Genomic DNA, 14,692 nt, shown 5'->3' on the forward strand with positions numbered 1-14,692 from the left:
ATGTTTATATTCATGCGTGTGGTGTACTTTTTGTGAAGAATTCTGCAGCTGAGACATAAAATGTATTTATTATTAAAGATATGTGAACTGCAATATGTCTTTAAATGTCAACTTAGTAATAAATGGGTGTAGCACATTTTTCTACATCTTTTATGTAAGCAGTAAATAGCTGCTGAAAATAAAGTGTGAAACAAGTGAATGTTGTATACAGGATGGTATAGCTTTATTTTACCAAAAGAAAATGTTGCTACCTAATTCAAACATAGTAAATAAGATTGCAGATATCAAATGCTTAAATGGAAAATAAGGAAAGAGCTAGCCCACACATTGTTTGTCCCAAATGACCTTACAGAATGATGCAAATATTATAATCCTAGTCTGGATGCCAAAGCACAGGAGTATCTCAACCATGATATGAACCAAAACCTACAGAGGACACAACTGCCTCAAAGCTGGAAAATGAAAAGCATTAGACATATGGATCCATGTGGGCCAATAAACTCAGAACAGCAATACAATATTGTAAAAATAGTAATATACCATACATATTATGAAGCTGTAATATTTGCACAGTTTAAATAACGCACTTTTGTAAAGTGAGTACAAAACTTGCAGTTCATAAGCACAAAAGAAAACATAAAACAGTGAAGTCGTAAAACTAACATGAAGATGCAGAGCACTTTTCTGGAACTCTAAGTGCATAGACTTTGCACTTAAAGAATTTAACTAGCATAACATAAACAAAAAAGAAACCTACAAAAAATAGGTTTGAAAAAATAACTAGTTACCCAGAAACAAAACACAACCAGAATAAAGAACAGAAAAAAATACCAAATATATCACTGTTACACTCTTTGTTTAGATCCGGATATAAGCCTAAAAGTCCCGAATGTTTCTCTCTATTGGAGATTTTACTTCATCACAAGCTCTATTAAATCTTTATACTCTGTTATAGAATTATTATGAGTTAATTATACAGTAGTTACTATTACATGCCTGTCACTGTGTTGTGTCTGTTTCGCTTTAAACTGGTCGTATTATTATCTCCTGGTCATTTATCCCACATGCCCATTAGCAAGTTTCAAACATAGTCAAATCTTTGGTTGGATTGTCTGCCCTCCATGCTGTGAGCCTTATAGGAGCTGTTGTAGTTCTTGGGATAGCCTTCGGACCTGTAGATGCCACTCTGGGTTGCAGGTTTGTATGCTGTTCCTTCATAGCTAAAAATAAAGATTGTTGTTTTGAGCATGAGGATAACGAATCATTTCCTCACTGTTGTGTAATGTTAAAGAGGTGCCGCAGTACGTGTGAAGAGATTACTCTTACTGGAGATTAAACTCACCGTTTCTCAGGCATCAGTCCACGACAGGCCAAACACAGCATGACTCCACCAACAAACAGAATACCTCCACCGACCCAACCGACGAACAGAGCCGAGCCGAAAGTGTATCTGACAGACACATCAGCAATAATGCCGTTATAATGAAGATATTAATACTAGGATTGAATAAGATGCTCATTGCACGGTATTACCCAGTGTGTGTCATTCTCATACCTCGGAGTAAGAGGTGATCCGACAAGTCCAGAGCCGACTAGACCCAAGCCATTAGGTGAGGTAAAAGTAGTGAGTGCAAAGTTGGTCACGATCAAATTCGCAAAGATGGAAACCCCAGCAATGCCACAGATCCCTGGAGAGTAGAAAATGTAGCACGCATTAACAATTTATGAATTCATAATAGCTGGAAGAATGAAATATTGATGAGGGGAAATAAACATTTCTCACCTGCGATAACAAACATGACCCCTGAAGTCAGAGTCATGGTCGCTTTCACACGGTCCTCCATGTTGCCCATTCTGAGGCACTTAAGGGCAAAAATGGCAATGAGGACTCCGATAACTCCAAGAACGATTCCCACAATCATAAGTGCTCTCACTCCTTGGAATAGGCCTGAAGATCAATCAGGGGAAAAAGACGAAAAACACAGTTAATATTTCAATACTACATGTAATTATAGTCCATATATCATATATCAGAAGCCATTGTTCTGTTTCCTGCAACAAGAATTTTGTACATGCTAGATGCAAAAAGACTTTGACCTAATGACTAGGCTGTTTAAAGCTAATACTTAAGTATTATAATATACCCCAAGGACATTTCTGACATTTTGTAGTGTCTATTTTGTAGTGAACACTTTGAGTGCCAAAGATTAAAGCCATTTCGAAAATAGTTCCAGCTTTTGAGATATTTATTTAAGCCTTAGAATTCTCTATATGAAACAATCTTATCAAGGGTCACACCCTGAAAGAAAACAAGAAGCACATACTGTTCAACACAAAATGGTGCCTTTAATTTCTACTATCTACTATCTACTATTTAATTTCTTATTTCTTTCTTCTCTTTTGATATTTATTCACCCGTGTTTTTTATTTTTATTGTTTTTAAAAACTCACCAGGCAACCCCAAAATAGTAAAATATGGGCGACATTGTGTGGTACCGTACTCTGTCCCTATACATGAGTTCCACAGTCCATAATATGCATAAATACTGGTTACTACAGTAAAAGCACGGTCTTCAATAGTCCACATGTCCATAGCTGTTGCAGAGCTGATCAGAAATGTCCCTAATATCGACAACATGAACCCCGCTAGCTGTAACATTAACGCAGCCATTTGTCAGTTAGCACTGATGCTCATCCGTCCAATCTCTGCTGACCCCTGAGCTCTTGGCTGAAACTGGAACAGCAGCTTCTTATCAGTGTTTATCTAATGATCATATCACATGTTTGCGCAAAATTTTCATGTGTGCCTTTCCCAGATTCAGGTACAGGGTGACGATTTTGGGTAGCTATTTCCGCAACTGAGCCATTAAGGGCGTGTCTATGTTTCTTAACACTTAATTTTTTTATCGTTTAATTGTGTCCGCATGAGGCATCATGCCAGGATCAGTTTTCTTCGTTTGGAAATGTAGAATTCAAAATGTAATTCTTTTTAACGCAAAGGCACTGATTTTGAAATATGTATTTTTATTTTAGATTTCTGTGTCATTTTGTGAAATGTGATTCTTAAAATGTTAAATGACTATTTGATATTTTGATGGTTATTTCTTAGAATATCCTTGGGGATAACTGCTTACTCTCTTTAGATGACATTATTTGTTCAAAATTGAAAAAAAAAAAAAGAAAAGATCTTTTTTTTTTACTTCATTTCACAAATTGTAATGATGCGCAGTGACCTGGTGTACATTTTCGTCTATTTTGTTTTCTCTTTCTTTTAGACTTTCTTTTGATATATACAATACATTAAAGAATGTGCATTTTTAGATTATGAAACTTCTAACTAAACTACATTAAAGTTGGAAATTTTCTAGATTCATGAAACATTACCTGGAAGTCCCAGGATGGTGAAATAGGGTCTGCACTCGGTGAATCCCGAGCTCTGTCTTACACACGACCTCCACAGGCCCGCATAGCTGTAGACAGATGTGACGGGGTTGTCGTACAGATCCTCCGTACTCCACATGTCCATGGCTGTAGCAGCAATGATGCCCCCCAGTCCCAAAAGCCCCAGCACAAAGCCCATCACCTGGCACAGTGTCACCGCCATGGTGTCTGCTCACACTTCTCAAAGATTGTACAAACAAAAGTAAAAACTAGCACAGCTGCTGCTAAACTCAGCCTCAGTCTATACAAATGTCCTGGCTCTGATGGAGTTGACCTTAGATGTGACTACACCTCTCTGTCAGATTGTGTGTTTTTCCACCTCCATCGGGGATAGGGTGGGACTTATGGGGTAACGGTTAGAAAAAGGCTGCACACGGAACAACATGAAACCGTATCGAAACTTAGATAAGCAAAAGTGCGAAGTAACTTTAATGGGGTGGAAGTTTCTACGTTTATGATACTTCTTGTCTGCATTTTTGTTCCTTCATGAAAACAAACAAATCAGCGCCACTTTTTTAAAAAGATAATAAAAGGAGTCAGGACATAACTAATGAATACAGATCAACAAAAATTACTAGTTGTGTTCTGAGAACATTTTACAAAATTGTTGATGATAATTGCTGTTGTTTCTATATTTTTGCAGAAGCTCATAGACTCATTGGAATTAAGTCTATTAAAATCTAATTAATAAATAATTAATAAAAATAATAATTATTATTTATAATAATAATTATAAATAATTAAGTCTATTAAATGCTATTTTTGATTTTGTTTAAAGACATTTTCATCCTTATTTAAAGTTTGATTCTTTTCTCGTTTTAATATCAAAACTGTAAAATTGTTTTATATTCTTCTTTTTGTGTATTATTAAGATGTCCCATAAAGGAAATATTTCTTTTTTTTTTTTTGGGAGTCAGAGTACATTGTAAGCATTGTTCAACAGTGAATGATGAAACAAGCTTGGTTAATTGATATTAAAGGAATGTATTTTAATAGTAAACAACAACACCTTTTTATTTTTATTTTACCTAGCACAATGAGAAAAAGCAAGTTTGTTGGTGATGTGGGGCGTAGAGTCATTTCAGCTTCATAGATGGCAAAAAGCAATGCTTCTTCTCAAGCAACAAATGTAAACACGTCATAATTGTGAACTGAAACCAGCGCTGGTCGATACTACATTACTCACTCTCAAGAGCACAACACAAATGACAGATCATGTGGTATTTCCCAACAATGTTCGGAGAAATTGTTATGTTTCAAAGATCAAAAGTTCAAGTTTGTGATTAAACTACTCATTAACGCTTGGTAAACAGTGACTTAGATGTTACTAATATGAATTAATCTTATGGATGATCTTACATGTTGCTTTCCCAGCTAATAGGGAGATTTTTGTGGATTATAATTAAAGATAAAACCCCGCATCACATGACAGATGGGATTAACACCATGCGCTGCTGGTTAGCATGTTTAATAGATCACACATACCCTTACTTATGTTTCTATAGACCCATGTTTGTTAAATTATCACCAGAATGCTCAGCTGTTTCACAGAGAGACTGTTGGATTGAACTGTGAGGTGGCAAAACATCATTAATAACTACTTTATCCTGGTCAGGGTTGGGGATCCAGATCCATCTGGGTAACACTAGCCCAAGTTAGGTGTATTCACCCTGGAGGGGACACCAGTGCATCACCAGGGCACTATGTATATACTCAGTCACACCTACGGGAAATTTAGCATAGCCAATCTGACGATCTGTAAGAGTTTAGAGGGTAAAAACTAGACAAGCTAGATGAAAAGCACATGAAAACAAGAGAACATGTAAAACTCTAAACACACACTATCACCTGAGCTCAGGATCAAACCTAGAACTGTGAACTCTAGCCATCACATTCTGAAACCTGGTTAGTGAAAACATCACAAAGAGAAAAACAATCAGTGATGATGATTAAATGATAGAGAGACTGGCTCAAACCATCACCATCAGCTATAATATTGTAATACTTGACAGGGTGAGGGTGTAAATTTATCAAAACTCTGTACACTGCTACTTAGAATTATTGGTACCCTTCACAAAAATGACAAAAATGGTTGCATAAAATAAACTTTAGAATAAACATTACAAAGAATAATCTAAATTCTTCAGAGGTTTGTTTTCTGTCTTTCTTTAGGAGAAAAAGAAATAGTAGAATTAAATTAAATACATGCAAACTATTACTACTACTGGATAATAATAATAATAATAATAATAATAATAATAATAATAATAATAATAATAATAATTGCTGCTACTACTACTAATAATAATAATAATAATAAAAAATAGTAATAATAATAATAATAATAATAATAATAATAATAATAATAATAATAATAATAATAATAATAATAATAATAATAATGTATCAATTTCTGTCAATTAATATGAAATTTTATATATAAAATTAATAACATTGGTCTAAATACACTATTTGGCTAAAAGTAAGTGGACACCTAGTCAAACTGGTAGCTGGATTCCAAATTACAGCTACTAGCACATCATAGAAAAGTTGTTTAGATACAATATATGGCCAAATTTTGTGGACACCTAAACAACACACCCATATGTATTTCTTCCCCAAACTCCTTCCCCATAATTGTCTAGGATGTCTTTGTATGCTGTAACAACATTTCACTGGGACAACTGTGCTCAAAAACCCAAAAGCTTTCCAGCATGACAATGCCCCTGGGCACAACGTGAGCTCCATGAAGACATGATGAAGTGATAAAACTTGAGTGTCCTGCACAGAGCCCTGACCTCAACCTCATTAAACACCTTTGGGATGAACTGAAACAGTGACTGCACCCCAGACCTCCTCACCTGACATTGGTGTCTGATCTCACTGATGCTCTTGTGGCCGAATGAACACAAATCCCCATAACCTGGTTCCAAAATGTAGTGAAAAGCTTTTGCAGAAGAGTGGAGATCATTATAACAGCAATGGGAAAGTAAATCTGGGATGGTTAACACGCACATATGGGTGTGATGGTCAGTCAAACTTTTGGTCATATAGTGTTCATGTAATAGAGTTTCTGAAAGATTTTCATCTTTTTTCATGTATTGTTAAGAGAATGTTTTAATTTTCTTAATCACTTGTGAATATTGTCACTGTGTGACATTTTTAATGCAGATTTGTCCATTGGTCTGTTGATGAAAATGAGCAAAAAGGCACATTTTCATTCTTCGTTCATTTAGGATCAAAACTACAAGTAAACAGGTTCTGTATTGTAAACTATATGACCATTTGGTCCAAATCTATACAAACTCTAAATGATCAAATTGATCCTTTTCAGTGGTAACTGAAACCCAATGAGTAGCCCTTCCCTTTAGCTGAGTAATTAAACAAGCTGAAACCTCAAAGCAGAAGGATCAGGTTCTGTGCATACAGTGAACACTGTACCTGTTCTTATCACTCTGTCAACAGAACAGGTTACCTTGGCTCTCTTATCGGTGTCAATTCATCTCAGAATGAGATTAAATATTGAATCATACATTTCCCCATTTCTCACACGACAACACACATCCCACCTTCTGCCACCCTTTCAGCAGCTGCTGCTTGTTTGTCCTGCTACACATCAGGACAGCTTCTTACATCCCTACAAAGGGAAATAAAAAAAAAAACTTTCTGGCCAAAAGATTCAGTGAGTCCTTTCTTACTCTCATACTCTGGGCACCTGCAATCACTGTTGGACGTCCATTAGTGAGGCAGCAGAGAGAGGATCAAGATGAAAGGATCTCTGGGAAAATGGTGACAAATGGGGGGCATTTAGAGCCCTTCACCTGCAGACATGTGTCCTACTTCCTTAATGACTCTCCTTCACAATACTCACAGAGTCATTTGTATTACCTTTCCATTTCCACTAGAGGGCACAGTCATTACAGAGCAGCAGGGGCACATGGCAATAAGGAGTGCATTTTCCTTTCCCTTTAAGCAATCTAAGGAGTGCATGATTTTATTTCAGGACTTGGCAGCTTCTCACTGAATATGGACTGCCAATAAAACCAGCATACAGGATTATTGCACACACAATTTAATCTGTTGATCTGTTTTTCTTTGCAGACTTTGTAATTGTTCTGTGTTTCAGATAGTGTCCATCGTGATGCTCCATAATGCCACTGCTTATTGCTTGCCTTCATCACATCCGAGCTTCAGTAAAAGTCACTATGCACTTTTGGAGCACCAGAAGCCAAAGCAACATCCTAGGAAATACAGGACACATCTACTGATGATACTGAGAGCATATACGTAACTATGAAGTGAGAGGCTCTCTGTGTTCCTCATTTATTTTCAGAAGAAGGCCACTCTGACCAAAAGGCCATCTTTTGGTGAAAAATATCCTATTTTTTGACTGGGACTGTATATAGTCATTCAGGAAGCTCTTTCAAGTATACACTGGGAGCTTAGTCACATACACATGCACTCAACCTTGGCAAGACTGAAATGGTTTACAAATTCACACTGTGTTTTCTTTTTTGAAGATCTCTCTCTCTCTCTCTCTCTCTCTCTCTCTATATATATATATATATATATATATATATATATATATATATATTTAATTAGCTCTGTATCAGTTCAATGACATTAATTATTAGTTATTATGATGAGTAGCAGAAAGTCTGCTTAATACCCCCATGTCCTAATTATTCAACCCCTATTCAATATTGCTGTTTTTTTTTATCACTTGCTCTTCTTTAACACAATTAAGCTATGAAGAACTCCATTATGAAACTTCAAATGTGATACATAAAGTATATAAATCCCACCTATGCATGTGTTCAAAACTAAACTAGAAATCATAGATTAAAAAAAAAAGGTTAGACATTACAGTAGTTCAGTCCTTAGTGAGAGTATTTTGCCATTATAACTATTGTAGAGACTGGTATCATAGATTCTTAAAATACCAGGCTATTTTGGAGAACAGTGTGTCTGCAGTGTGTAACTCTGTAACATGTAAACTGGAATTTCCAGCAAGACAATGATCTTAAGCATACAACCGAACCAACTAAACCTTCACGGATCTGTCTTGAAATGTGCTTGAGTGGCCCTCTTGGTTCCAAAATTTTAATATGTAAAATTTTCACTCTTTTAAAAACTTTGGTGGAAGTTAAAGAAAGTAATGGGGTTGGAGCTGAATGTTTTTGGGCAAAGATTCCAGTAAGGTTTCAGAAGCTTGTGAACATCTACCAAAACATCCAGTGCAGTTTATAAGAAGAACTGAGGGTGAGATGCCTGTATTATTGCCACACATACATTACAGCACAGTGAAATTCTTTTCTTTGCATATCCCAGCTGAAGAAGTTGGGGTCAGAGTGCAGGGACAGCTATGATACAGCACCCCTGGAGCAGAGAGGGTTAAGGGCCTTGCGCAATTGCCCAACAGTGGAGCTTGAACCCCGAGCCTCCGATGAACAACCCAGAGCCTTAACCACTTGAATTGAAGTATGTTCCACTTCATACTCACTTTCTTTTATTATTATTTTAGAGTTTAATTTTCACTTTAACAATTAGCATCAGACATCTTTGTTCTCAAAATTGCTCAAATGTGCATTAATAAATTTTTTTGAAGGCTGTGGTTAATATAGTATTTTCATCACAATTTATATACATCACTAGCATAGGGGTTGAATAATAGTAACAATAAACACAATGATTAGTATGATAAGTGGAGCTGTAAGATGGCAGTGTCACTATGCCACCCATTATTCAGTCTTATTTATTCTTATTTATTTGATATTTAAAAAAAATCTCAGATTATGTAACAAAATGCTTCTGACGTTTAAATAAATGTAAAAAAAACTTGAAATATATTTATTAATACATTTATTTATTATTATGTTTAGGGTTTTTTTTATCTGCTCCCTGTTTGGGGTCTTCACAGTGGATCACTTGGTCTGCATGTTTTGATTTGGCTTAGGTTTTATGCCGGATGCTCTTCCTGATGCAACCCTTCCATTTTTATTTGGGCTTGGGACTGGGACTGAGAGTTTACTCTTCAGTGGCTGGGTGAGCTCCCTGGAATCTCCCTGGGAATCGAACCCGGGCTGTGGCAATGACAGTGCGGGATCCTGTCTCTGGACCACCAGGTGGCCCCTAATTTATTTATTATTATAATAAACATAAATAAATCCAATAGATCCATAGAAAACTCTTTGTTAAAAATTGATCATGATTCTGTAGCATGATTCTTGATTCTCTGTTAATCAAGTACTGAGAAGACATGATCATAATGTGAATCTTGTGAATTTTATAATTATTATACACAAATTAAAAGTTCCACTGAGAGTCCTAAGATGTATAAGTGGTGTTACACGTGTTAAGGTGTGTAACTGAGGCAGCATGTGGGTCCAAATGCTCTGCTTGTTCTAATGAAGAACTGAACATAGTATACTAGTATATAGATAAATAGATATACTATAAATAGTATATTTTGAAGCAGGAACATTCAGTGTTTTCATCAATACAAGTGTAGGAATAATCAGATGGTTGACAAAAATTTAACAATAGTGAACAATTTGAGAAAGATTTAGGCAAAAAACATCAGTGCGCCTTAAGGGACTGTGGCTTGAAGGTAAGGATCAGTGTGGTATTCATTAGAAATGGTTCTTGGTAATGAGTTGAATGAAGTGCTGTAAATCACTGCAGCCAGAATTGCCAATATTTAAATACCTCATCATTAGAATCAATCAAACACACAAACAAACAAACAAAAATGCCAGACCTAGAACTGGTAAGGGTTTTCCAGTTGTCCTGAACCCTACAACACAGTATTTCCCTACAAGAATGGTTTCCATGCTAGAACTTTTTAAGGACTTTTTGAAGAAGCTAAGGGCTTGAAGACTGTAGCTGTAGCTTCTAGGCTACAACTGAAAAGGGTCCGTCTAGTAGTAATGTTGTATAATGACTTGTTTCAAGGAAAGAAACGTCATTATTATTAGAATGTACTATGACCACGTTGTTTTTTTTGTGTGTGTGTGTTTATGTTGGGGGGAATCAAGTTGTTAAGAAAGCTGAACAGAAATACCACAGATATTTTTTTCTTCCTACTACACCTGGGTGAGGTAGAAAAGTGGAGGTATTTGTAGGGGAACAATACAATGAAGGTGTCATTTTAGAATATTTAACATTCATTCCTAGAACAACAATGTCCTATTATCTTTTTTTTTCTTTGTGTCTTTCTTTGTCTCTTAAGTGTGTGAAAATACATGATTGCAAGGTCATGTAAGGTTTAGGCAGCTGTCTTGCATTGTCTTGGTCTTCCAGAAGGCCTGGAGTGACATCTTTCCACACCCACTGGAAAAAAACAAGATTAGTTGATTGTAGTGTCATGCCCTGGTTGTTTTAGTGTTTGATTTGATCTCTTCATTCAGTTCAAGACAGTTGAGTGGAAGTAATTTTGTCTAGGGATCTTTTGTTAACACTAGGCTGCAGTCAGTTCAACTGGTGTAACTGGTTAGAAGGAACTCTATTCTGAAAAGTCACTAAAGAATGTGACTCACAGTTACAGTATAACCTCATCTTAACATACCAAACAACCAAATGAGACACAAGAAGACTAAACATCAGGGACAGTCATTCATCTTCAGAAAGATCCTGGTCAAGGTCATGATGGATGTGGAGGTGTCTCAAGAACACTAAGACACTCTGAATGGGACACAGGGCACCCTGCACACACATTCACACACATGTTAATGGAAACCAGAGAAACCCACATTCAAAGATCAAATGTAGCTCCAGACAAATAGGAATTTAAGATCTGGATTGACCCAGCATCCAGGAGGTATGCAGAAGCAACACTACACACTGCACTACTGTGCCACACTCACGAGGAACATGTGTGAACAATAATCAGAGACGTTCTGAGATCAGAAGGACGACAGTGATGTATACACATTGCTTTAAATGGTGTAAAAGTCTTTCAAACAAATGTAACAAATGCATGGGAGAGGACATTTTGTGCCACAGAACATAAAGTTGCTAGATGATGCCAAAATGCTCTCTCTTTTGAAGGATGGGCCACAAACTTTGCAGATTCCTGAGCAATTAACCAATCAGGGTCCAGCAGTAGGGAGTGACAGAGTGAGCCCATCATGGGACATTGCAGCTCCCATCCATTATGCATTCAGCCAGGCCAGATCTAAATTAGAGAGCCAATTAACTCCACTAATGGCCCCTCTCCAATTTAATCTGGGAGACAATAGGGGATTGAAGACGAACGCTTTATTAAAGGCTGCAGCTCACACAATATCCTCTTTCTGCTGCCATTCGGAGGGCCTCCACTCGGCTCCTTGTTTTTTTTTTGTCGCTTCAATTAGCATGCCACTTCCCATGATTAAGTGCCCATAATTATTTTTCAATTAAGGCTTTGATCTGCTGTATACTGTACACAGCTTCCTGGTAGAGCGTGAAGAATGAAACAGTGGATCTGTTGCCTTTCTGTCTGGAATTGATGTGAAGAGCCAGCGAGATTAGGCATTGCAATAGGGAACCCATACAAGACTGGATGAAAGTGAGGCTTATTTTAAACGCCCTGGTTTCCTGTTTGTGCACTTCTGGCTACGACCCTGACTCGGGCAGGATCAAGTGTTTCAGGATTAGGGGAGATAAAGGACCAGCAGGGTTGGCAGCACAGCTGTGGTGGCGGAGTAATAACTTCTGGCCTTAGAGAAAGAACAATAGCCCCATTACAAAAGCCTTATCTTGGCCACAAGCTTTTAATTACCTAATAGGATGGATTTTTTTATAATAGCAATTATTACTCATTAATGTGTGAATCTATGGTGACATTTTGCTTTATAATTACAGTCACAGTCCAATTATTCACAGACTTTTAAAATGCCACATACAGTAGGGTGTCATAAAGCATCCTGGCTCACTGGCGTCTCGGCCTGGGAATAATGCAGAATTATAAATATAATTATAACATCATTCATGAAGAAGGTGCAAGAGGCTGTTTAGGGATCAGTTACCAAAAACAAGTCAAGTCTAAAATTTGAATTTTAGCATTTTATTAAATCAATTTTAAATATTTTTTTGTAAATCAATGTATAAAAATACAAGTTTTAAAGAAAGAAACAACACATTAATGGTTTTCTTTTCTTCAACCGTCAAGATCATTTTTAGAAAACTGTTATAAACCCTTATGATGAACTGGATCCCACTCAGGTTGTATTCCCACCTTACACCTAGGGATTGTCTCCTAATTTACTGTGACCTTGATCAGGATAAAGCAGTCACTGAAAATTAATGGATGGATGAATGATTGGATGGGTGGGTGGGTGAATACGTGAGTGAGTGAGTGAGTGAGTGAGTGGATGGATGGATGGATGGAATGAAGAAATACATAGCAGTGTATACAAACCCTTATCCATGGTTCTTCCTAAGCTAATGGATGAACCATAGTGTAAATCTTGGCTCTTAATTTGTTCATTTCCGCCCCTTAGCTAGCTAGGAAGGAATAAAGCAAAATGCTTGTTTGCTTGTGTGTGTGTGTGTGTGTTTCTGGTAGGCTACATCGTTCACTCTAGCCGCAGGGATTATAAGCGATCACGAAAAGATGCCATTTTTGTGGTTGTGTGTAAGAGACAGCTACCTCAGTGCCAGAAACTTGAATGAATAGGACCCAGTACACCCTCCAGTCACTGAGCTATTAGATCACACAAACAGGAAGCCACAGGAAATGTCATCATTTTAATCTTTAGGAAAGCAAGAACTGTACATTTTATTCATTCAGAGCAGTTAAAGACATTACATACAACAGATCCATTCTCTGGAGTTAAGGGAAAATTGTAATGAGAGGTTTAGAGTGAGTAGCTATGAATGAATCACTCAGAATATGTGATCCAATCTTTATCAAAGTTATAATAATGAATACAGACAATCTATGATGATGTCGGTATGTTTAAACAATCAAAATCAATACTGAAAAAGTACGCAATTACATAATATGTAACACCTAGTAGATCCTCCTTTATTAGAAAAACATTCATTCATCTTCAAGGGCTTTATCGGGGTCAGGGTGGTGGCACACGGAGTACAAGGCCGGAATGTGCCCTGAATGGTATGCAAGGACACAAGACAAAATACTCAATCACCAAAAGGAGTAATTTAGAGTTACCAATCCACACTACAGCATGCTTTTAGATAGTGGGAGGAAATCTGAGTATCTAGAGGAAACCCAGACAGAAACACAGACAGTAATCTAAGCTCAGAATCAAATCCCCCAGAACCCCAAGCTGAGTCCACAGATTTGAATATGTGAATATTGATTCTGAATGAAATTTGTATAAAATCTTGGATCAGTATCACAACATGCTGGATGTATTTTTCAATCCACTGATGTATTTTACAAGGTGGATTTCATGCTAGAAATTTTGATATTGTAGCAATGATATAGTGTAGTGGGTCAATGGTTGCTGATTAGAAGGTTGGTGATTCAAGCCTCAGCACCGTCAAGCTGCAACTGTTGGGCTCTTGAACAAGGTCCTTAATCCTCTCTGCTCAACAAGCTGGAATATATGTAGAAAAGAATATCACTGTGCTGTGGTGTATATGTGTCAAATAAAGGCTTCTTCTTCTATTGTATGAAACACGAGTCCTACCTTGACTTGGCCATTCTACAGTATAATACAGAATATCTTTAGTCAAACCCACTATATTACTAGTGTAGGCAGTCTTTGTGTATTATGGCTAAGTTGAAAATCTGAGCACCTTTGCAGAATAGACATCCAAATAATTCCATAGTTAAGTGCTTTTCCATGTAGCAGTTCACGTCAAATAAAAGCTGAGTGAGCGCTTGACTTTAGCACATAGTCTGAACCAGGGTGTGTCAACATTCCTGTTCCTGTACGCTTCATTCAGGGAATAATTATTCCTGAATGGCATGTAGCAGGCTACAGCTCAAACTGAGGTTAAAGACCTGTTAATTTTTGTAATGACACACTTCTAAAATAACACATGCTGGTGACTTGCCCCAGCAGAGGGTTCAGAATTAAACCTAATGCCGAAGGCATGGCAAGGAAGCATAGATTAAACCTGTTCCATCTGGGGTTTTGAGAACCACTCTCATAATGTAAATTAAAGGTTGTTAAGGTAATACTGCTATTAAAGACATGTTGTGTCAGGCAGAGGAGTTGATCACATAGCTCAATGTAGCATAATACAGAGCAAAAGCAGTATTTAGCTTTGTGAAGTGAATGTGGGTTCAAAAGGA

At 37.0% G+C, this 14,692-nt stretch overlaps 1 protein-coding gene across 1 annotated transcript; it reads right to left on the minus strand.

Annotated features, from left to right (window-relative positions):
- Positions 1-199: 199 nt before the first annotated feature.
- Positions 200-3,731, minus strand: LOC131361145 (claudin-18-like). The gene is made up of 5 exons (XM_058402076.1): positions 3,385-3,731; positions 1,784-1,948; positions 1,556-1,688; positions 1,343-1,450; positions 200-1,220 (listed from the first exon to the last, which is right to left on the minus strand). Exons 1-5 carry the CDS (start codon positions 3,602-3,604, stop codon positions 1,082-1,084), a joined length of 765 nt encoding a protein of 254 aa, XP_058258059.1. The 5' UTR covers positions 3,605-3,731; the 3' UTR covers positions 200-1,081.
- Between the last annotated feature and the right edge of the window lie 10,961 nt (positions 3,732-14,692).

This window comes from Hemibagrus wyckioides, linkage group LG11 (assembly GCF_019097595.1).
Source record: "Hemibagrus wyckioides isolate EC202008001 linkage group LG11, SWU_Hwy_1.0, whole genome shotgun sequence".
Classification (NCBI taxonomy): domain Eukaryota; kingdom Metazoa; phylum Chordata; class Actinopteri; order Siluriformes; family Bagridae; genus Hemibagrus; species Hemibagrus wyckioides.